Consider the following 21,702-nt stretch of genomic DNA (forward strand, 5'->3'; position numbering starts at 1 on the left):
GAATAGAAATATAATTGATGTAAGAAACAGGGATGAGTACCGAGGAAATTTTAAAGAATACTTTGACAGAGAAATAATAAAGACAAGAACAATTCGTTCTGTACTGTTAGGCATTTTTGTTAAGACATAGGGGAAGTTAAGATGAAGCATTATTATTGTTTAGTAGAAGATAATGTAAATGATATATTTTAGGAACTAGCTGTTTTATTCATAGTAAAACTAGGCAATAATATTGTTGGATTGAATAATGTAATAGCATGATAGAAGCTTTGTATGATTATTTTGTATTTCTATATGATTATTCTATGTATATAATATATATATTAAATAAAAAGTTTTTTAAAAAGTAAAAGGCAAGAGTATAATCTGCCCTGGAAGCACTAATCCCCTGCCCACTCTGTCATACATCCGGCTTTAAGAGTGAGCACAAACAGTTATGTCTGATGGAATTTTGCAGGTTCTTTGGCATTGTTTTCTTTTGCTTCATCCTTTAGGTTCTTTGCTTTATGCCCCTAAATTTTACCCTCGAATTATCCATGAGTCATATCAAAATCCGCAATTCTGGCCCCAAAACTTGTCTTCGACTTCTACATGACGTCAACTTATAGCTGAGTATCTATGGTAAGTATGGCACTAATATTCCATGTTTTAACAGTATCCATAGTAAGAACATACTTAGTAGTGTCTTTTTTTTATAATATATTATTTATTGCATTTTTGACAGATAAAATTTTTAAAAAAGCCCAATGTACAAAGGAATATACTTCTACTTACTCTTATCTGGCTTTATACTATTTCATAAGGTACATTCTTATCCTGAAAGAATTGTTTTTAGTAGTTTTATTATTTTCCATATCCACACATACGTTACAATCACATTACGCATACATTAAAACATTTGTTACTACATTTACTGTTATATTAATAAAAGGTTTACAGTCTCCTCTACCCCAACTCCCTCTTAATCCTAAATCTCTTCCCATAATCCTCCCATCTAACATCACTTCTCCCTCCCTGCTTCACTTCTCCCCTCTTCATCCTTAAATCTCTCATACTTTCAACTTTTTTACCCTCTTATTTCCTTCCCATACCTATCAAATTACTATAACTATCTACCTGGTTATTAACATTTAATCTAAAGCAACTTCTTGACAAACTGTTTCTCCGTTCTCTCCTGAAAACTTCCTCACTGTTGATTTGATCTTGCATTTGTTATATGAAGTGACTTGCTTCTACTTCCTAGATTTAATACCATAGACTCAATTGCTATATTTTCTTATATCCTTCTCTTAACAGTACTATAATCCCATTAACCCCCAACTAATTAATTTTTTATGCTTACTCTCTATTATATATATATATTCTGTAACGTATATCTATACTCTGTCCTATGACTGTTTTCTCCCCGTTGCACCCTCAAAAATTCAGTAAGTTTCCCCAATCCTTGTCAAATTTGTCTAGTGTATTGTCTCTCAAATATTGGGTTAGTTTGTCTGCTTTTATCATATCATAAAGTTTTAGCATTTAATCGTCTTTTCTAGGTATATCTTTCATCTTCCAAGCTTGAGCAAAGGTGATCCCATATTATTAAATAAAATAATATTTTGCCAAGTTTATTTTCTAATTCAATTTCCAGCATTCATAAAAGGTAATCTATCCTGAAAGAAATTTTTGACCCTTTCATATTTTCTCTCCTTTTTATCTATATTACACCCACATCTTGAGAGGTTCATTAATGTGAACTACAAATAATTATTCTTATTTATTAGTCTTCTAATAAAGCAATAAACATTAGTAGTGTCTTTTAATGAAGTAGGTTTTCCAAATATATCAAAGCAAACTTCAGAAATCATGTGCAATCTGCAACTTTAGTTAATGATGGTGATGGCTTTAGCGTTCTCTTCTAGTATATTAGTGCTCATGTCAAGGCTCAGTTCCTGCATTAACTTGGAAACAGACTCTTCTCCATCTCCTGCTGCAGCACATGCCACTGTTCCTTCCGTTGTAGCAGAGAACTCTTCAGAAGGCTTAATAATAGTCACTCCATAGCCATTGTTATTGTGAATATGATTGTTTTTCATCCTTAGCTTAGGAAGTGGAAGGACCTGTTAAGGAATCAAAATTTTGTTTATGAATACTTCTCTTTTGCAGTTTAGTCAATTTATTCAGCTTTACATCCCCCTGCTTCTACGTCTCTTCCAAAACATTATTAAGAGTGGCAATCCACAATGATTTACCTTAATATTAATGCCACCAAGTTTACCGCTGGAGGGGTCACAGGTTCTAAAGTTATTGCAGTGGTGAATGTTATTACCCTCCAAAATCGCTGTGCTTCCTGGATATAACTCAACTCCAGCACCCTGAATGCAAAAAGCAAAAAACAAAATCCCTCACTTAGTTCAATGTTACTGTGACTGACAAGAATAACTGTTCACTGCAGAATAAAAAGATGCTGATATGCAGCATCTAGCACTGTGATTATCAATTTAGAGAAGAGCTTTTTTGAGGCATATGGATCCAAAACACATTGCAGAACTAATGTAGTTTGAGACTGCTTTACTTGCCCTGGCTGAATGCTAGGAAATTCTGGGAACTGTACGTTTGGGTGATACTTAGCCTTCTCTATCAGAGAGCTCTGGTGCCAAAATAAAGTACAATTCCCAGGATTCCCTAGCACTGAGCCAGGGCAGTCAAAGCAGTCTCAAAGTGGATTATTTCTGCAGCATGTTTTCGACCACTGAATAGTTATCTGAAAGGACACTTAAAAATAAATAAATCCCGTTTTAAATTTTATTTTTAATACAATTAAAGTTGTATTTTCTCCCTTCTGTGAAGCTACATAAAAGGTGGAGAACTGAAAACAGCTGCGAGTTTCTTGGTCATGTAACGTATATGCTCAACTATAAGTCTACCTCATGTATAGGTGGAGAGCAGCTTTTGGGGCCAAAATTAGGGATTTTGATATGGCCAATGGATAAGTTGAGGGTAAAACTCTCAGCAGTTTTCCTCCCCCTCCTCTACAGCCTGGCTGTTTCCTTGGGGGAGAGTCTTGGGAAGCCAGCTCTGGCCTTCCATCCTGCTTCCCATCCTGGTTGTCCTCCGTGGGGCAGCTGGGGATGAGGTAGTGCAGCCTGCCTCTGCATTCAAAGTACGGAGTCATAACCCAGGTTTTTTTTAGTAAGTTCTTTAACCAACATTTTTTGACCTCTGCACAAGTATATACACTGCAGCTCCTTGAATTCTTGAAGCAGCAACCTGTTTTATCAAATTTTAAAATGTCAGTTTGCATGTATTGCATGTTCAACATGTGGAGGAAACACTAGTTCATCACTATTTCTTGTTTTCTGCTTTGGAGCTCACAGATAGGGATTTAGATTGAGGACATAGAAAGGAAGGTATACTTCTCCTCAGGGTGCTTTTCTAATCTAATTTCCATTTTCTGTGTTAAAACACTGGAGGAACCTTTCACAGTGCAATTGATTTTGGTTTCAACAATTTCCTTCATTTAAACCATATTGGATGTTTCAGTGATGGTGTTTTGTTTTGTTTTTTTGCAGAATTGCCTGCTACCATTTCTGGTCAATAGTAACAATTTAGTCCTATTTAATTCCAGATATGTATGTATGTATGTATGTATGTATATGGAATAGGGAAACTGATGTTGCAAACATTTGACTACACAGAGATATTAGACAGATTTCAGATTTATCTAGGTTTTCTAAAATTGTGTAAAGTATTTTAATAAAAGACCACCCTAAATATGAGGAGGCCTCCCTATTAAATGCAGGATGACTACTAAAGGAGATTTTCACAGCAGCTTCCTTTCCAGAATTCCATAACATTGAGCAATGGCAATTAAAGTGGTGTCAGTTTGGATTATTTCTAAAATGCTGATACAGTCATAGAGGCTGGTCTTTACTCTCATGGGGGAAAATGGATTAAAATCAGGGCTTTTTTTTTAATGGCAATAGTCACCATTTTCTTCACCTACACCTCATGCTTACTAATAGGTAACTGATAGTTGTCAGAAGAGGCCATATGTATTTTGGTACATAGGCCTCCGCTTGACAAATATTTTGAGCTTTCAGATTATTTATATGTTGCATGCTTATACTTCTGTCTAGTTTCTTGGTCATACGTTTTAATGTTGAACAACCAAGGTACACAATCTTCATTCCAACTAAGGATCAGTTTTATCATCAGCATTACCAAGTGGTAGATTGTTTCATGCAATGCAAAGGAGGCTTTGCTTGACCAATCTCCTTATGAGAGAAAGGTTTTTTATAAACAAGAAAAGTAACATAAATAAAACTTTTTTTATTTATATCCCGCTTTTTTGTGACAAGACAATGAAAGTGGCTTACAACACGTTAAAATCCACATTTACAAATTTATGTCCCAAATTCACCCCCTTAAAACAGGATTAAACAAGTTACACTTAAAACATCTATTAAAAACACAATAAAAAATACAGCGAGGACAGAGCGGTGGGCTGATACATGATGTGGGGGGCAGTCATTCTGTGGCCGGGCACTTTTATTCAGGAAAGGCCTGCCGGAAAAGATCTGTCTTGACAGCTTTTTTAAAGCTGTCTAAGCTGGCAATTTGACGGATCTCGTCCGGCAGACCGTTCCATAGTTTGGGAGCAATAGCAGAGAAGGCCCTCTGGGAGGTAGCAGTTAGTCTGGTTTTTAAAGGCTGCAATAGATTCCTCCCAGAGGACCTGAGGGTGTGGGGCGGATTATGTGGGAGTAGGCGATCCCTCAAATAGGTTGGGCCAAAGCCATGTAGGGCTTTAAAGGTTATCACCAACACCTTGTACTGTGCCTGGAAACTAATAGGCAGCCAGTGAAGAGATTTTAAGATGGGTGTTATTCAATCACTCCTAGTTTTTCCGGCGACCAGTCTGGCTGCCATATTTTGCACTAGTTGAAGTTTCCAGACTAGGCACAAGGTAGCCCCTGTAGAGCACATTACAGAAATCAAGTTGTGAAGTTATCAGTGAATGTACAACAGTTTCTAGGTCCTTTACGTCCAGGAAAGGGTGCAGCTGGCGTATCAGCTGAAGCTGATAACAGGCGCTCCTGATTGTCGCATTCACCTGATTTCTCATGTGAAGTGACGGGTCTAGGAGCACCCCAGACTGCGAACACTGTCCTTATAATATCCAAATAAAGGCTAATGTGCCACCATTCTGTCTAATCATGTTAGCTTTCTATGTTCAGGTAGTTTTTCCATAGGAGAGTTTTGGTTACAGACTTCTTACACATATACACAAAAGCTGGTGTAAGTAGTCTGGTGTAAATAGTCAGGAAAAGCTTTATCACTGTATTCTTCTAATCAAATTGTTGCTTCACTAATATGTTAAGTTTTTTAATACCTGAAAGTTCAAAGATGGTTCATTTGTCAATTCTCAAAGAACATAAACAGAACAATCCATTTTTTGCAAGTGTACTCACTGTTTTATGCAAACATTTTACACTCACGCATACATATTGCATTATATGATGAAAGAGTACCTCAGCTCCAGTAATCTCGCTGTTTATAACTGTCAAAGAAGCTCCAGCAAGTACACAGATGCCAGTTCCGTCACACTTCAGTACACAATTCTCCAGAGCTGTGTGTCCGGATTCTACTACTACAATACCATCAACAGTTCCTTGTTGTTTTAAGGTAATATTCATTAATTTCACATTTTGGGCCCTGGATACTACAAAGCTCTCATGATCAGGCTCTGAAGTAATTATAATTTCCTCTGGTTTTCCAGCTCCTAAACAAAATAGGATATTTACTATTTTAGTTATTAAAACTAGGTCTCACCCCATCTAAAGTGATTATTTGCTGTTTCAAATGACTGAGCAGTGCTGCACATTGCCACAATTGCTTCATCTGTACTACTATATATTATATTATATAAAGGAGCCCTGGTGGCGCAGTGGTTAAATGCCTGTACTGCAGCCACACTCAAAACCACAAGGTTGCGAGTTCAAGACCAGCAAAAGGGCCCAAGCTCGACTCAGGCTTGCATCCTTCCGAGGTCGCTAAAATGAGTACCCAGACTGTTGGGGGCAAATTAGCTTACTTGCTAATTAGCTTACTTGCTGTTCACCGCTATGATCTTTGGAATAGCGGTATATAAATAAAACAAATTATTATTATTATATGTTATAGATCATGTACATGATGTGTCTACAACAGATAAAAACAAGAACTGCCTTGACATAAAACTTAAGGTTTTCTTAATTTGTTCATTAAAAATCATAGCAGCTGCTTCTAATCTGGCAACTGTCAACACAAAAGAAAAAAAGTTAAATATTTTCATGACCTTTAATAATAATATCTTCAGTTAACATTGAAAGGCTTGCTGCCTTATATTCTCCAGGGAAGAGAAGGACATGATCTCCACTGTAACAACTGTGCAAAGCCGAGTTTAAGTTATCATGGCGTTCAATAGGTGTATTTGAAGATAAGTCTTTAACCTGAACATATGAGAGAGAGAATGTGAAAAAAGGGAATTAAGTCAACATCAATTGCTGTAACTGTTACAACTCCATTTATAAATGAGAATGAGGAATTATTTGAAAAATAAATATAATTATAAACACTACAGTCAGGAATAGAGACATTCTGACATTACTGACTGCAACAACAAAATACCTTATCAACCCAAAAATATTGGTCTTTATCCCCTTTGTCAGCATTTTTGAAGCATCGGTCTATGAAAACAGATTAAGAAAGCAAATTAAATTAAAATAAAAAAGATCCTTCTGTCTAAATGTGTTGGATTAGAAAACAAGTAATATTCATCGTTAGCTTTACTACGACACCTAAACCAACCCCCTAACACCAAACAGCAGACACTGACTGAGTCTGCTGTGAGGTAGAACAGTTCTGCACATTATAGCTTAGGAAAGTGAGACACTATATAACCGTGATGGCTGTATCACGGGTGACATGCAACGCCATTTTGCAAGGCATGGGCCCGGGAGGAGGAGGAACAGGGACGTACATACCCATTCCTCTTCCTCCCTGCCTTTTCGAGACAGCTGGAAACCAGAAAATAGTGCTGATGAGAATGATCCAGATGTACACGTCTCCTCCTAGCCCACTCCTGGCCTTCAGCTGCCTCTTCAAGAGCTAGAAGCCGGAAAAAGGGTGGCAGGAGGAGGAACAAGTGGTGCATGCCATTGGCTCCTCCGCAGGGACCTTTGCTGTCCTCCAGCTATCTTTGGAGAGACAGCTGGGGGCAGGAAAAGGTCTGTGGGGAGGAGGAATGGGAACGTGCCCAGTCTTCCTCTTGCCCACTAATCTTTCCTGACCCCCAGTGAGCTCCAGAGAGTCCGTTGGCAGTTAGGAAAGTTCCAGGATGAAGCGTGCCCAGTCCTCTTCTTCCCCACTTCCTGATCCTGAACGAGCCCGCTGGGGGTCAAGAAAGGTCCAGGAAGAGGAAGACGGGACATGTGCCCATGGCTCTGCCCTGCATGGGCCTTTGCTGACCTACAGCTGTCTCTCAGAGACAGCTGGGAGGCAGGAAAGGGGCGGGGGGGGAGAAGCTCCACCCCTGGAGTGCAGAAACCGTGTCCCCAGACTACAGAAGCCCCGCCCCCAGGGCCAAAAATCCTGCCCCAGCTCACAGCCCCATCCTGAGCAGCAGAAGCCCACAGCTCGGCACACAAACCAGAAAAGGTTCACCATCCCTGCTATATAACTTGTGGAAGGGAGAGAAGAGATAGAAATAACAAGGAGGAGGAGGAGGAGGAGGAGAAACAACAGCAATAGCAGCAGCAACGACCAACAATCAACTATTTGAATATTTCTGCAAGTGAACATTTCCTTACCATTTCCACTGTCACTGTTCTTGCAATAACATAAGTTATAGTTTTTCTGTCTTCTCTGTATCCTTTCCTTCGTTTCAGTATTCTTGGGGTAAGAGGTCCATGAGCCCTGAAATTGAAAATGAACTCTAAACTACAATTAATTTTTAAACAAAGCATTACGTGGATGTATATTAAGCAAGCTAGCCTCAAGTACACATACCAATCTATTTGTTTCAGATTTAAACATATGCAGATATTTAGGCCCGAACAATATCACTATGCAAAATGAACATGCCAGAAATGTCTGGCACTAGAAATCCATTTAAAATGCAGAGCAAACAAAATATGAAATATTCAGTGATTTTTGCTTTCTGCCAGACAATTTACAACTGAAACTATGCACAGTAGTCCTCTGAAATGCATGCCATCAATCATGACTTTTGATTTCTGACTTCTTTAGAGGAAAAAAATGAATGAATGATTTAACTTTTAAATAATATTAAGAAAAGTTAAGGTCATGTAAAGAATGATGGGACAAAGTTTTTAAATAGCATTTTTACAACCATAAGGAGAACTAAATTCATTGAAAACAGAGCCTAACATGTCCTGGAGCAGATGACTGCCAAGACTATGAACTACTAATATCAAAAGTGAGAATGAAACTAAAGAAGAATGCTAAATCAACCAGCATGCCAAAAGAAAACCCTGCCTCTGAAGAGACTCGAAGCCACTGCTTCTTGCCCATCTACTTTGGGACTCAGTTACAGAAAACCTCTACCCTACCTTTTAAAAACATACCATACATGTAGAATAAATTTTGCACTGTACATCAGAGTATTAGGTGCTCTGCATGTGCAGCTCCACACCAGTTACCTTTTCCCAGCCACTGCTGAGCCCCGGGAGACACTACTGTTTATTAGACCAATGGGGCAGGGGGAGGTCAGGGGATGAAGATGAAGCCTGTCTTGGCTATGATGCAGAGAAAAAAGGATTATTTTTTTCTTCAGCTTCATTCCTGTTCCCCTTACAGCTGACACTAGCTGCCTTTCATTGACTGATTTGTCTTACACTTCCCATCCTGGCCTGTAAATGGCAGAAGCAGTCCTCTGGAGATTGACAGCTGTAAGTAAGACTTTTTAACACAATTTAATTTACAGTCAAAATGATATACAATCAAAGATTGGAGGGGAACTAGTAAAAGAATCTGGATGGTGTGCAAGGGGCTAATAAATAACTCCCTGTGCACAACGTATCAGAAAACATTGTTATTATTGTTGTTAACAGCTGACTTCAACTCAACAACCCTGTGGATGAGGCATCTCCAAGAATCTGTCATTGACTGCCCTGCTCAGGTCATCTGTAGCCTCTCTGATTGAGTCTAACCATCTGCCATGTGGTCCTCCTCTCTTTCCACTGTCCTCTGCCTTTCCAGCATCATTGTCGTTTCTAATGATTCATGCCTTCCCATGAAGAGACCAAAATACAACAGTCTCAATTTAGTCATCCTGGCGGGATACAGACGGGCAGGGGAAGACGTCTTGGAGGTGTATTCTGCTGAATACGGAGCCTCCAGACCGCCCACCCCGGGGGCGTGGCTCAGGAGATGGGGCTTCCACATGGGGGGCAGTGAAGACACCTCACCTGGGGCCGTTTCTGACCCGCAGTTTCCAAACCGCCGCCTCGGAGGACGCTGCAAAGAGAGAGGCAGCTTCCTCACGGGCGGCCAAAAACGGGGCTTTTTTTTTTCCTTTGCCGGCTGGCGGATGCGCAGCTGCGCAGCTGCAGCGCTAAGCAGCGGCGGCAGAAAGCCTATGTGCACATTTAAAGTGCCCAAACCCCTTTAAAACTTTCCCCCCCGCTCTGCCCAAGAACAATGGTGGTCTCCTGCCAGCTGGTGATCAGCTGGTGTTGGCATCCTTGTCCTCTTGCACTTTGCCAGTGTCACCAGCATCATGGATGCCTCCTCTCCTTTGGTCCCCGCGCTCCTGCTGAATCTGCAATGCACAGCCACAGCTGTCGCCGCTGCCACTGCTGTTCCCCTGCCATCCCCCATCACCTCCCTTGTACATATGTAAATATTTAAAGTTTTAGGGGTTTTTATTGTTAGGTGAAAATGGCACAGGAATGTGTGTAGGGGCTCACTTTAAAGTCCAAACTTTCCAAGCAGTGCATGCGTACATGTTGCTCTAGGGTTAGGGTTAGGGTTAGGGTTAGGGTTAGGGTTAGGGTTACGAGTCTTAAAATGCGCTGCAGCTGTGCTGCAGCTTCCACACCTGCATGGCAGCTGACGCTGCAATTAAAGCCTGACTGCAAACTGCGCATGTTCCAGGACCCCGACTCATTATGTGACGCAGCTGAATCGGAGCTTTTAAATGGGCAACTTAAATTAGCGGCGTAGCAATTCTGGCGTACCGGTGCAGCAGCTTACAGACGGAGCTGCGCAGCTGCGCATCAAACAGAAAAGAAGCGGAGAAAAGCAGCACCTTTTTAATGCCGCTTCTTCCCGCTTGGGGCGTGCGGGGGGCGTGTTCATGGCGGCATTCAGGTAAGGCCCGTCTGAAGGCTCTACCTTCATGACGTCATGAATACACCCCTTTTTGCCCATCTGTATCCCGCCCCTGGCTTCCAGGGAGAATTCAGGCTTTTTGGCCACTCATGGTATCTTCAGCACTCTTCTCCAGCTCCACATCTCAAATGGTTTTTTTTCCTATCTGCTCTTTTCACCATCCAGCTCTCACATCCATACATGGAGATGGGGAATACAGTGGCTGGAACAAGCCTCACTTTATGGTTCAAATTTATATCTTTGAACTTTAGGATCTTGTCTAGTTCTTTCATAGCTGCCCTTTCCCATTCTTAATCTTCTTTTGATTTCTTGACGACAGTTTCTGTTCTGGTCTATGTTTGTCCAAGTTATGGGAATTCTTTGACTATTTGGATCTTCTCATTGCCCAAGTTATAGCTTTTCTGTGGTCATTATGTTTGTTTTCTTAATATTCAGCATTAGGCTTGGCTTTTTCCTCCTTAACCTTCTTCAGTAATTATTCAGGTACTTGCTGGTTTCTGTTAGTAGTATTGTGTTGTCTGCCTATCTTAGATTGTTAATGTTCTTTCTCCTGATATTCACTCCTCCTGTTTCTTACTCTAAGTCTGCTGTGTGAACAATATTATCTGCATACAAGTTGAATAAATAGGGTGATCTACTACAAATCTAAAACAATTGGATGAATCTTACTAGCATTGCAACAACACATACCACAGTTATTCAAGAATATGGGGCTCTGAACCAGCTGCTGTGATTCCAATTTTAACAGCCTATAAACATCTAAGGCTGCAGTCTAATAGCCACTTACCTTGCAGTTAATCCCAGGAACTAGTAGTGAGCAGACACATATAGGACTGTTATGAAATTTAGTACCAAGATGACTATATTTACGATTAATAAACAAAATGATAGACATTAAAAGCAAATAACCGAACAGCAGTCAATATCATTTTACTTTAACAGCCCATTGTTTTTTTTAAAAAAATATATATGGCAAATGAAATTACCTTAGACGTAAATCTTCCCATATTTTTAATAATCCACGTAACGTTCTTAATTCATAATAGTTTTTCCAACATTCAATTGCTTCTTCTGGTGTGGGCTCTCCCGTAATATTACTTTGGTAATGAATCATTTCCAAATGCATGCTTTTGTATTTTTCCAGATTTCTTTTAAAACGATGAGCAATTGCAGAAGGAATAATCTCATTCTTGATATCACACCAACTATGAAGAGTTAAGAAAATTAGAACATCTCCTTTTGCAGCTTTATACAAGAAAATTGAGTCTCCATTCCCACAAACTGTAGATGAATGGCATAAATGTAAAAATTTATGGCAATTTAAAAGCTATGGGAGGAAAACCTATTTTTCCAGCCAAGTGAGAAAGGAAACAATTTCAGGGAAAAAATGGGGTCAGGGGGCAATACAGAGCTAACACTTTTTATAAACTGAAACTTTAGAGTATAAAGTATATATAGACTATATACTTTACAATATAAAACACTACACATAACTTGGTAGATATAAAAGTAAAAAAATTACCAACCGAATTTAATTTTTTAAAATTTTATCTTTGTTACACATGGAGCTTTCAAGGTCCTGAACTACAAAGATACTCTTTGGTTTTGCTAATTTATGAGAAGCAGGGAAAGAACCTCCAATAAAAACAGAAGAAATTGTCTGCATTAGCAAATTAAAAAAAAGGAAATTAGTTATTTCTACTGGTTCCTCATATTGTCACAGAAATGTTAACACACCCATTAAAAAAAAGAGGAAAAAGTAAATCTAGCCCTGAAATGCATGGGCCAAATAAAGCATGACCTCTGTGTGTCTTCCACCTGATTTGGGGTGTGTGTGTGTGTGATCTACATCCCCCCCAAAGTGGCTACAAACCGCATTTAGGCCGTGTTTATGGAGCAAGAGCCGTAACTTTTAGGAGCGGATTAAATTTGCTCCTGCCAGCGGACTGCTTTGGACTGTGGCTACAGCCCTTTGGAAGTGGGCCATGTGCTTTGGCCCTTTGGCTAGGAACTGTAGCCATCTATATGGTACATAAAATCTTATATAAAAACCGTGCTTATGTAGTTTTAAGTGATTTGGGGCAGTAAATATGTGAAAACTAGGTCTTAAATATTTATTCATAATTCTAAAACAAAAGGTTCTAATCCATTTTTTTCAACTTTTCCAGTTAAAAAATGCTTCAGGGAGAATCCTCCCTCCCCATTTTTCAGCTCTTCCTCCCAGATCTTCACATCTCCATGAGGTGATAATTCTGGCTTTGAACTGCACCATTTCAAAGTGAAAAAGGAAGTTTTCACATGATAGAACATTCCTCTATTATATCAGAATATCAGGGAGGAGGCTTCTAGCCCAGCCGTCATAACATGTTAATATTCAAATTAATAAAGTGGTCATTTGGTGACTTTTTAAAATCCCTATTCTTTTGTTGGACAAATATTACTAAAGGAGTTGCATTTCCTCTACTTTTTATGAAAACAAGGTCTGACAAAGATACTTACATCTTAATTCTCTCTTCTATCCTTGCAGCATAAGTTTCACTATTTTCACCATCCCATTCTCTCCAAAGGAAGCCATCGAAAAACCTAAATGAGATGCACAATAACATGACCTTGATCTGTTACTTCAAAGTATCAAAGTATATTATACTGTAACATAGTTTAGAAACATTAATTGTTAAGAGACTTAGAACTTAGTAGGAGAGAAAAAAGTGAGGAAAAGGGAAAGGGAATACTGTATAAAACTTCACAAACATGTTCTATAAGTACTTCTGTACAATACAGTCTAGAAGAATGCTTTTGCATAGGCTGCTTTCATTTTTAAAATCTTTTAACTTCTCAGTCATGCTGTCCTAGATATAGGATATTATTTCTTCACCATTCCTCTACTAAACCATCCTTTTGTGAGCAGTTTCTGCAAGATCTGTGCCAGTTAAAATATCCTTTATCCTTTTATAGTTGTGTTTTCATTTTGCTTTGATTTGCTATAGTAGATATCTTAATATGGTTAAATATACTGAAGCCATCAAGTTGTTCTGAAATATTCTTAATAAGTACTGTAATCATTTTTCATTATTTGTGCCATGTTAAATAAACCCTTCCAAGACAGTCAGTGATCTCTGCAGGTGTCTCCCCATTTCTAGCTGCAGCAAGTGCTTCTGAATGTTTAGCTGTTCCATTGACTGATGGCACCAAGTCCCAAGAGACTGTGAGCACAGCAGGTTAGAAAGCACTCAAAGCACATTTAGTTCCTAGACAACTGTGCTAATGAACCTGTGGCCTTCCAGATGTATTGTGTATGTGTTGTTTCTGACTTATGGTGACTCTAAGTCAATCCTATGATAAGGTTTTCTTAGCAAGATTTTTTCAGTGCGGGAGGATTGTATGGGAGGAGGCGTCCCCTCAGGTAAGCTGGACCCATGCCATGTAGCTCTTTATAGGTAATGACCAATACCTTATACTGTGCCTGGAATCTAATAGCCAGCCAATGTTGGGATTTTAAGATAGGTGTGATAGGTTCAAATTTTGAATTTCCTGTAACCAATCTGGTTGCCATATTTTGGACCAATTGCAGCTTCTGAACGAGGCATGAGGGTTGCCCCATGTAGAGTGCATTGCAGAAATTGAGACGAGAGGTTACCTGTGAATGTACAACCGTTTCTAGGTTTTCCTGTTCCAGGAAGGGCCGTAGCTGGTGAATCAGCCTAAGCTGGTAACAAGCACTCCTGGCTGTCGCATGCACCTGAGATGACCGCTGAAACGACGAGTCCAGGAGTACCCCCAAGCTACGAATACAGTCCTTTAGGGGAAGTGTGACCCCCATCCAGAACTGGAGAGCTTATCACCATTCCCGGATTAGAATTGTCTACAGTGAGTACCTCAGTTTTATTTGGATTCAGTTTAAGTCTATTTTCCCTCATCCAATCCATTACTGACCGCAGACAGTCATTCAGAGGGGAGATGCCATCCTTGGTCACCGAAGCAGTCCATGACACAGAGAAGCAAATTTGAGTGTACTGATAACATTCCGCCCCATGTCTCCGGATGATCTCACCCAGCGGCTTCATGTAAATGTTGAATAGCATTGGAGACAGTATCACGCATTGAGGGACACCCGATTTGAGTTCCCTCTTGGCCAAATAACTGTCCCCAAGCAACACCATCTGGAACTTATCCGAGAGATAGAACCGGAACCACTGCAAAGCAGTGCCCCTGATTCCTAACCCTCTCAGGCGTTCCAGAAGGATACCATGGTCGATGGTATCAAAGGCCGCTGAGAGGTCCAAGAGCACCAACAGGGCCACACTTCCCCTGTCGATACACAGACGGAGATCATCGACCAAGGCGACCATGGTGGTCTCGACTCCATATCCCGACCTGGAGCCAGTTTGAAATTAATTAAGGGCCAACATTTTGGCCCTTAATTAAAATCTTTATTACATTTGGTTATGTATCTGCATTTTTTTTTATTTTGGCACGTCCTTACTACCCTGTTCAATACCACATTTAAGAAAAAAAGCATACCTCACAATTTCCAAAGCCTTGGCTATATCAGACACTACAGTATCTTGCCCCTGTACAGGATAGATTTCCAAAAGAGGCACACAATAATCCATTTCTTCCAGAATATATTCAACTAAATGTCTTGGAATATTGGCAATATTAGAGGAGAAGGGCTCAGCAATACAGACGGAAACTCTGGAGTTGGAAGATAGATTCTGGGGCAGTTTGCAAGTAACCTAAAATGTAACAAAGAAATAAGCCATTATTATGTAAAGAGAAATAAAAAAATGTGTTTGTCAGTATATTCAGAAATTTTATTTTTTTACTTAATACATATGAAAAACCAATTTATGGCATAAGACTATATTCAACAAACACTGGCTGGGAGGTTGTAAGATATGAAAGAAGTTATGCTGCTGTTTCAGCAACTTAAGTCCCCCACAGGATTGCTTTGTTATACTGATTAAAACTGAAATGCTCCACTTTCTAAACACCAAATTATTCTATAAATGTTGTGGATTGGCTGACTTGCAAGGAACAGGAAGAAAAGAAAAAACAAGAGTGGAAAGCAACAGGGAGAAAAAGATACAATTAAGCCAATATAAACATCAAGCAAGGGAAATTGAATAAGAAATATTTATTTTGGGATAAGTCACTTTGGTCCAAAACACACTGCAGAAACAATCCAGTCTGAGGACTCATTTCCACTTACTGTTTAATCCGACTCCTGATCCGGCTCTGCTCCGTGTCGGCAATTGTTTCCAAAAGGTCCCCAGTTCCCACTATAAAAGGGAGCTTTTTAATCCTGCTGTGAAACTGCTTTTTTTGGCAAGATTCTAATCCCCATTTGGGCCGCTCATCATGTCAATCGTCATGATGTCACAGCAGCCCGGACTGTGGGAAGGAAGGAAGGAAGGGTGGAGGAGGAAGAAGAGGACAGCAAAAGACAGCCTGGTGGAGTGGTTGGAGGAGTTCAACTCTCTGCTGAGCCATGGAAACCCACTGGGTGGCCTTGGGCAAGTCACGCTCTCTCAGCTTCACGGGAAGAAGACAAGGGCCCACAACTTTCTCCCAGGCTGACCAGGCACATCCTCTTTTCCCAGGACATGTCCTCCTCCATCTCACCCTGGGAAGCCTGGGGTCTGACCTGGGAAACTGTCAGGGGGAGTGGAGAAGAGCAAGAGGAGGAGGACGAAGAGAAGCCTCAGGTGCAGCCAAGGAAACCAGTGAGGGGAGCACATTTTTCTTTTTTTAAAAAATAAAAAATAAAATTAATCGCAAAATCGGTTGAACGGTTCAGCAGCTATTTGCCCTTGCAAGTAGTTGCTTTGCCAATCTATCCGTTTTGTGATTAATTTTATTTTTTTAAAAAACGCCCAAAAAAACAGCACTGTGTGTGTGTCTGTGACATCTCTGGGGATAGCACACACCCCTCTGTCATTTGTCCCTCCCTCAGAAAAAGAATCGATTCTGATCTGGCATTCCCACTGTTGGGAATCACATCGGAACTGATGCTTTCCAAAAGAACCTCAAAATAACTGCTACCAAAAAAACCCTGGGGGTTTTGCATTTGCTCTGCTTTTTCCCCACTGGAATTGATGAAATGGGGATCAGAATCAATTTCCAGTGGGAACTAGGGGCATATAACTCGAATCAGGATTCTGAGCTTTTCGTCGTGGGAACAACCCCTGAGATTATTTTAACTGCTCTGGCTCGGTGCTAGGGAATCCTGGGAACTGTAGTTTATTGTGGCACCAGAGCTCCCTGACAGAGAAAACTAAATGTTTCACAAAACTACAGTTGCCAGAATAATTCCCTAGCACTGAGCCAGGGCAGTTAAAGCGGTCTCAAACTGGATTATTTCTGCAGTGTGTTTTGGACCTTTGTTAGCATTAACAACTACTATTTCCTTCTGTGTGCTTACTATGATTGGCTCCTGCTTAATCTAGTCCAAGTGAGCAGGATTCCTCTGAATGTGATGGTGCATAACCTAGAAATAGGTAGGCAGTTTCAATCCCTGCTAGCCAGTCCTTAGTCTTAACTTTCTACTGCTATGATTCACTCCACCAGCATAACCGCAAACAAAAAGTAAACAGGCAAATGCTAGACGGTGTAAACAAGAAAGCCAGCCCAAGTAAATAATTTTATTAGAAATAAAGACAGTTAAGATGGGGAAGGGTAGTAGTGACTGAACACTTAAAAAAAATCCAAAACCAGCATTATTGATCTGCCTAAATCTATGCTGAATAAAAGAGTTACATCAGGGCCCTGCCCCTGTGGCAGTCAATAAGTGTCTTGTGCTGATCAAAGAAAATTCATAATGGGAATGTGGCATGTTTTAAACTGTTTGACTAAGGTGACCTTTGACTGAGAACAGCCAGCTCTATCGCCAAAGGACAGAGATCCACCTGAACACAAACTGATCTCAGTAATAATAGTAAACCTTGATTTTGTTACCTCAACAAGCACACCAACATATGATACGGGGATTTCTTCAGAACTGGCAAAAAAAGGTTGTGGATTGGTCTCCCAGATGCCAAGCCATTTATTCTTCATCTTCATCTTTTCCAAAAGATACTTACTAATTGCCTGCTCAGCATCTTCTGCCTAGACAGAATAGAAGGGAGACATATACATTATCAAAATAACTCACTTTATTCAGTTTTATAAATGGATATTTTTCAAAAACAAGACATCACTTTGTATTATTTTTCTCCAATGTAGGACTGATTCTTCTCAGCCTGTCATATGGGCAAAACAGATGGGCAGGAAAAGGTGGCTTGAAACTGCTTTTCTGAAAGTTATCCAAGTCCCCTCCAACCACAGCACTGGCTCCCAAAGCGGCTGCAGTGTGCACGTCATGACTGCACGCCATGGCTTCAAGCTGTGCTACTGGATACTATCCTCCCCCCCCTCATCTCTGCGCACAGTCACAGGAGCGAACCACTGGTGACTGCCATCCCATTGGATGTCCATCCCTGTGAACCTGCACACGTTTGCAGTTTGATGTGGCAGCTAAAAAAGGCCAATGTGATTCTAGGTTGCATCAATAGAAGTATATTGGCCAGTTCAAGGAAACTAATAGTGCCAATAGTCCTGCCTCGGTCAGGCCTCACCTAGCATGCTGTGTCCACTTCTGGGCACCACAATTCAAAAAGGAGGTTGACAAACTAGAGTGTGTCCAGAGAAGAGTGAGAAAAATGGTGAAGGGTCTGGAAAGCATGCCTTATAAGCAGAGACTTAGGTAGCTGGGTATGTTTAGCCCGAAGAAGAGACTATTAAGATGTGATATGATAGCCTTATTTAAATATTTGAAGGGATGTCGTATTAAGGATGGAGCAAATATAATAATGATTTTGATTAAGGGCCAAAATATTTCAGGGAAATTGCAAACTCAGTTAATGTGTTTTTGGATTAATATTAGCTCAGGAGGGCATATGTTTTTCATAGTTCCTGCCATGTTTAGTTTAAACAAATCCCAGGTAAAAAGTGACGTGAAAGATCTTTGTTTGAAGCCTTGGAGATTTGTTTCCAGTCCAAGATGCAGAATTCACTGGGATAAATAGCTACATGATCTGACTTCATAAAAGGCTACTTTCTTTGTTCGTTCTAAGGTTACAGAACCCTAAAGTATTAAAAACCTAACAACTCGTATGATGGTTAGCTGACATCTGATCATCTTCTAGTACCATACATTTTAAATTCTTATTTGATAGTTTCTGGACAATGAAAAAATGCTAGTAGGTATGGAACAATGGATGCAAGCTGCAGGAAAAGAGATTCCAGCTCAACATTAGGAAGAACTTCACGACAGTAAGAGCTGTTCGACAGTGGAACAAACTCCCTCAGAGAGTGGTGGACGCTCCTTCTTTGGAGATCTTTAAACAGAGGCTGGATGGCCATCTGACAGGAGTGCTTTGTGATTTACTGCATGGCAGGGGGTTGGACTGGATAGCCCTTGGTGTATCTTCCAACTCTATGATTCTATGGAGTTTATCACATGGGAGGAATTTCTCTTAATTTCGAATGAAAAGAAAGTGCGGCATGAGCTGGAGAGTCGCTGGGGAACAAAGGCAGGTGGAAGGATGTTGCCTAGAGCCGAGGAGATCAGATAACCATATGAATGAGTATTGGAACTCAGTGCAGAAACCAGAAAGAAAACGTGACGAACTGGTCAAGGGTGCCCTCATGAGGATTAGGGTAGGTGGGTTAGTGTTGAGATGTTTGCAGTCTGCCAAGGAACCAATGTCTCTGTTCAACCCACTGCTGATGGACTGCAGTTTGCTGAAATATTCCAATTCTGCTGTTCTCTTTCCAATCTTCCTTTGTGGTTCTTTTGTTCAAGGAGCACTGTTTTGAGGTCTAAGGTGACATGCCAGGGAAGACTGAACTGTCCTGCCATTGGTTTTTATGTATACCCATTCCTAAGGTCTGATTTATGTCCATTGGGCAGGTACCAGCCTGCTTGCCCAATGTAGGGTGCTGAAGGGCATTGCTGACACAGTATGGCATAAATTACATTGGAAGATGAGCAAGTGCAAGTCCTTCTGTCCCTCTAATATTGTGGGTGATGTCATTAGGGCCTGTGATGACATTTCCTGAATAGATGTGTGGACAGAGTTGGTATCTGGGTTGAGGGCACCGCTGGGATGTATCATCAATGAACTACAACCTATGCTGCCTCTCAGGGACTCTTAGTGACGGGCCTTTACTCTCGTACAGACAGTCCACAAACCTCAACCAGTTTACTTACGTACAGGAGGGCACACAACACAGATGTGGACACAGGCAGAAAGGGCCATGGTAAGCAATGACTGCAGATGATGGTAGAAAAAGAAGTGGCTTGGGGCTCAAAAGCTGTGCGCTCCTGCAACAAATCCTACAGTATTCACCACTGTAACAAGCTGGCAATGCTTTTATCCCTGGGAACTATGTGGTCCTGTATTTTTCTGTGCATAAGACGAAGCCATCCTATAATTCCAGATCTGCTCTTTATGGAGCTGTACTGCACAAATATTTTTTCCCCTTCAATTTCCATGAATAACTTCACTAAACTTTAGAGTCCAAAGCAGCTATGACCGAAAGAAAGCTTAAAAGGCCTACTTTTGGGGGCCACAGCACCAGGAATCATGTTTTTCTTTAAACAACTAATTTTTCCAAGCTGTAGGAAGAAGTAGGCAAATAAGAGTAAGGTGGGAGTCAACACCAGGGAAGGCATATCCATTTCCCATGATGAGAAGAGACCCCCGAAAGCCCTCTCCTTTCTGCCCACTGTGACATGGGGTTCAAATAACATGTTTTGATGCCACCTCAACTGCCATGGCTCTGTCCTACAGACTCCTGGAGCTGTATCCACACTGCAGAAATAATCTGGTGTGGCACCACTTTAACTGCCACGGCTCAGTGCTTCGGGATTCTGGAACTGTTGCTTGTTGCGGCTCCACAGACACAAGAGACAATTCCCAGAATTCCATAGCAGTCCGAGACTTACCACTTAGAGACTGCTTAGTTTCAATAGGAAGTGGCATATGAATGAAGCTGCCATTGCTATTGGGATAAGCCCCAATAACAAACACCTTTCTATACCCCTGATCAGTGCACTTAAGCGCTCCCTAAGCGGTTTACAATGGCTTCATCCACACTGCAGAAATAATCCAGTTTGACACCACTTTAACTACATGGCTCAGTGCTATCAAATCCTGGGGATTGTAGTTTGTTGTGGCACCAGAGCTCTCTGATGGAAAAGGCTAGATGTCTCACAAAACTACAATTCCCAGAAGTCCATAGCATAGAGCCATAACTGTTAAAGTGGTGTCAAACTGGATTATTTCTGCAGTGTGGATACAGCCAGTGTGTGTCAGCTAAACTGGTTCCATGGGATGGGAGCCCAGCCCTTAAAGTGCATTGTTTTCTACACCACCAACTGCCCAGCCTCAGCTTCAGTTCCTCTCCCCGCCACTAGGGGCGCACCTTGCAGCCCTGGAGGAGGCGGTCGCAGTAGAGCTCCACTATCTCCCTCCCGCTCAGGGCTCCCAGGTAGGAAGGGAACTTTAGTGGCAGGGGCTGGGCTTCCTCCTCCTGCCTCCCGCTGGGCATTTGAGGCAGCCGCCTCCCCTCGGGAGACTCTCCTCCTCCTTCTTCCTCCTGCTGCCTCTGGAGGGCGCTCGACGCCATCGCTGCCTCTGCAACCCCACTGAGCCCCCCTGGCCGTTACAGGGATTCATCCGCCAGCCGGAACTACTTAGCCAGGGACAATAATAGCTAAATCCGTTACAGCCTCAGAACGTCCCGTGATCAGCCCCGTCTCCCTCCGCGGCTAATATAAACCCAGCCGAAAATAGTCCCATCATTAGTGCCTTGGAACTGCTGAGCCAGGGTCATTGGGCCTCCTCCTTTTCTAGGACATGTCCTCCATTTCAAACCTCTGCCCAGGAGGGATTGCCCAATGTCCTCTGCTCTGAGCAGGACTAAGGAGCATGGCTTTACATTTATAGGAGTGTTTTTAGCATTTATTGGGTCATTCTCCAACATTTTTCTGGAGTGTCCTATAATTTGTGGCGCCTTCTCCTCCTTTGTAGTTAGGACAGGGTTCCCACAGACAGCCTCCTTTTCCAGGACATGTCCTCCATTTCAGATTCCCATCGAGGAGGGATTTCCAAACGTCCTCCATTCTGAGCATGGCTATGAAGCACAAATATGCATTTATATGAGTGTGTTTAGTCATTTATATGAGTCCCTATGTTGGGAGAAATGTGGGATATAGGAAAATATAATAATAATAATTTAGCCTTTATGTGGCAATGTACTACATTTTCCTCA

General features: G+C 41.2%; 1 protein-coding gene across 1 annotated transcript; it reads right to left on the reverse strand.

Moving 5' to 3' along the window:
* Positions 1-724: 724 nt before the first annotated feature.
* Positions 725-21,079, reverse strand: LOC149316592 (testicular spindle-associated protein SHCBP1L-like). Its single transcript, XM_089515885.1, has 10 exons — positions 20,854-21,079; positions 17,341-17,490; positions 14,905-15,119; positions 12,883-12,966; positions 11,370-11,588; positions 7,839-7,944; positions 6,326-6,479; positions 5,520-5,770; positions 2,238-2,360; positions 725-2,105 (listed from the first exon to the last, which is right to left on the reverse strand). The coding sequence occupies exons 1-10, from the start codon at positions 21,055-21,057 to the stop codon at positions 1,869-1,871; spliced, it is 1,743 nt and encodes a 580-aa protein (XP_089372011.1). The 5' UTR covers positions 21,058-21,079; the 3' UTR covers positions 725-1,868.
* Positions 21,080-21,702: the final 623 nt, after the last annotated feature.

The sequence above is a fragment of the Sceloporus occidentalis genome, unplaced genomic scaffold (genome assembly GCF_023333645.1).
Source record: "Sceloporus occidentalis isolate IW3139 unplaced genomic scaffold, rSceOcc1.0.p SCAF_3, whole genome shotgun sequence".
Lineage (NCBI taxonomy): Eukaryota > Metazoa > Chordata > Lepidosauria > Squamata > Phrynosomatidae > Sceloporus > Sceloporus occidentalis.

What these genes read in the sequence shown, in the direction of transcription:
- LOC149316592 (XM_089515885.1), bottom strand. Translation starts at nt 21,057, where the DNA reads ATGGCGTCGAGCGCCCTCCAGAGGCAGCAGGAGGAAGAAGGAGGAGGA. An exon ending in ATAGAAGAGAGAATTAAGAT is followed by an intron (nt 11,589 to 12,882) that starts GTAAGTATCTTT and finishes AACTCTTCATAG; the next exon opens with TTGGTGTGATATCAAGAATG. An exon ending in TGGGAAGATTTACGTCTAAG is followed by an intron (nt 7,945 to 11,369) that starts GTAATTTCATTT and finishes TTTCAATTTCAG; the next exon opens with GGCTCATGGACCTCTTACCC.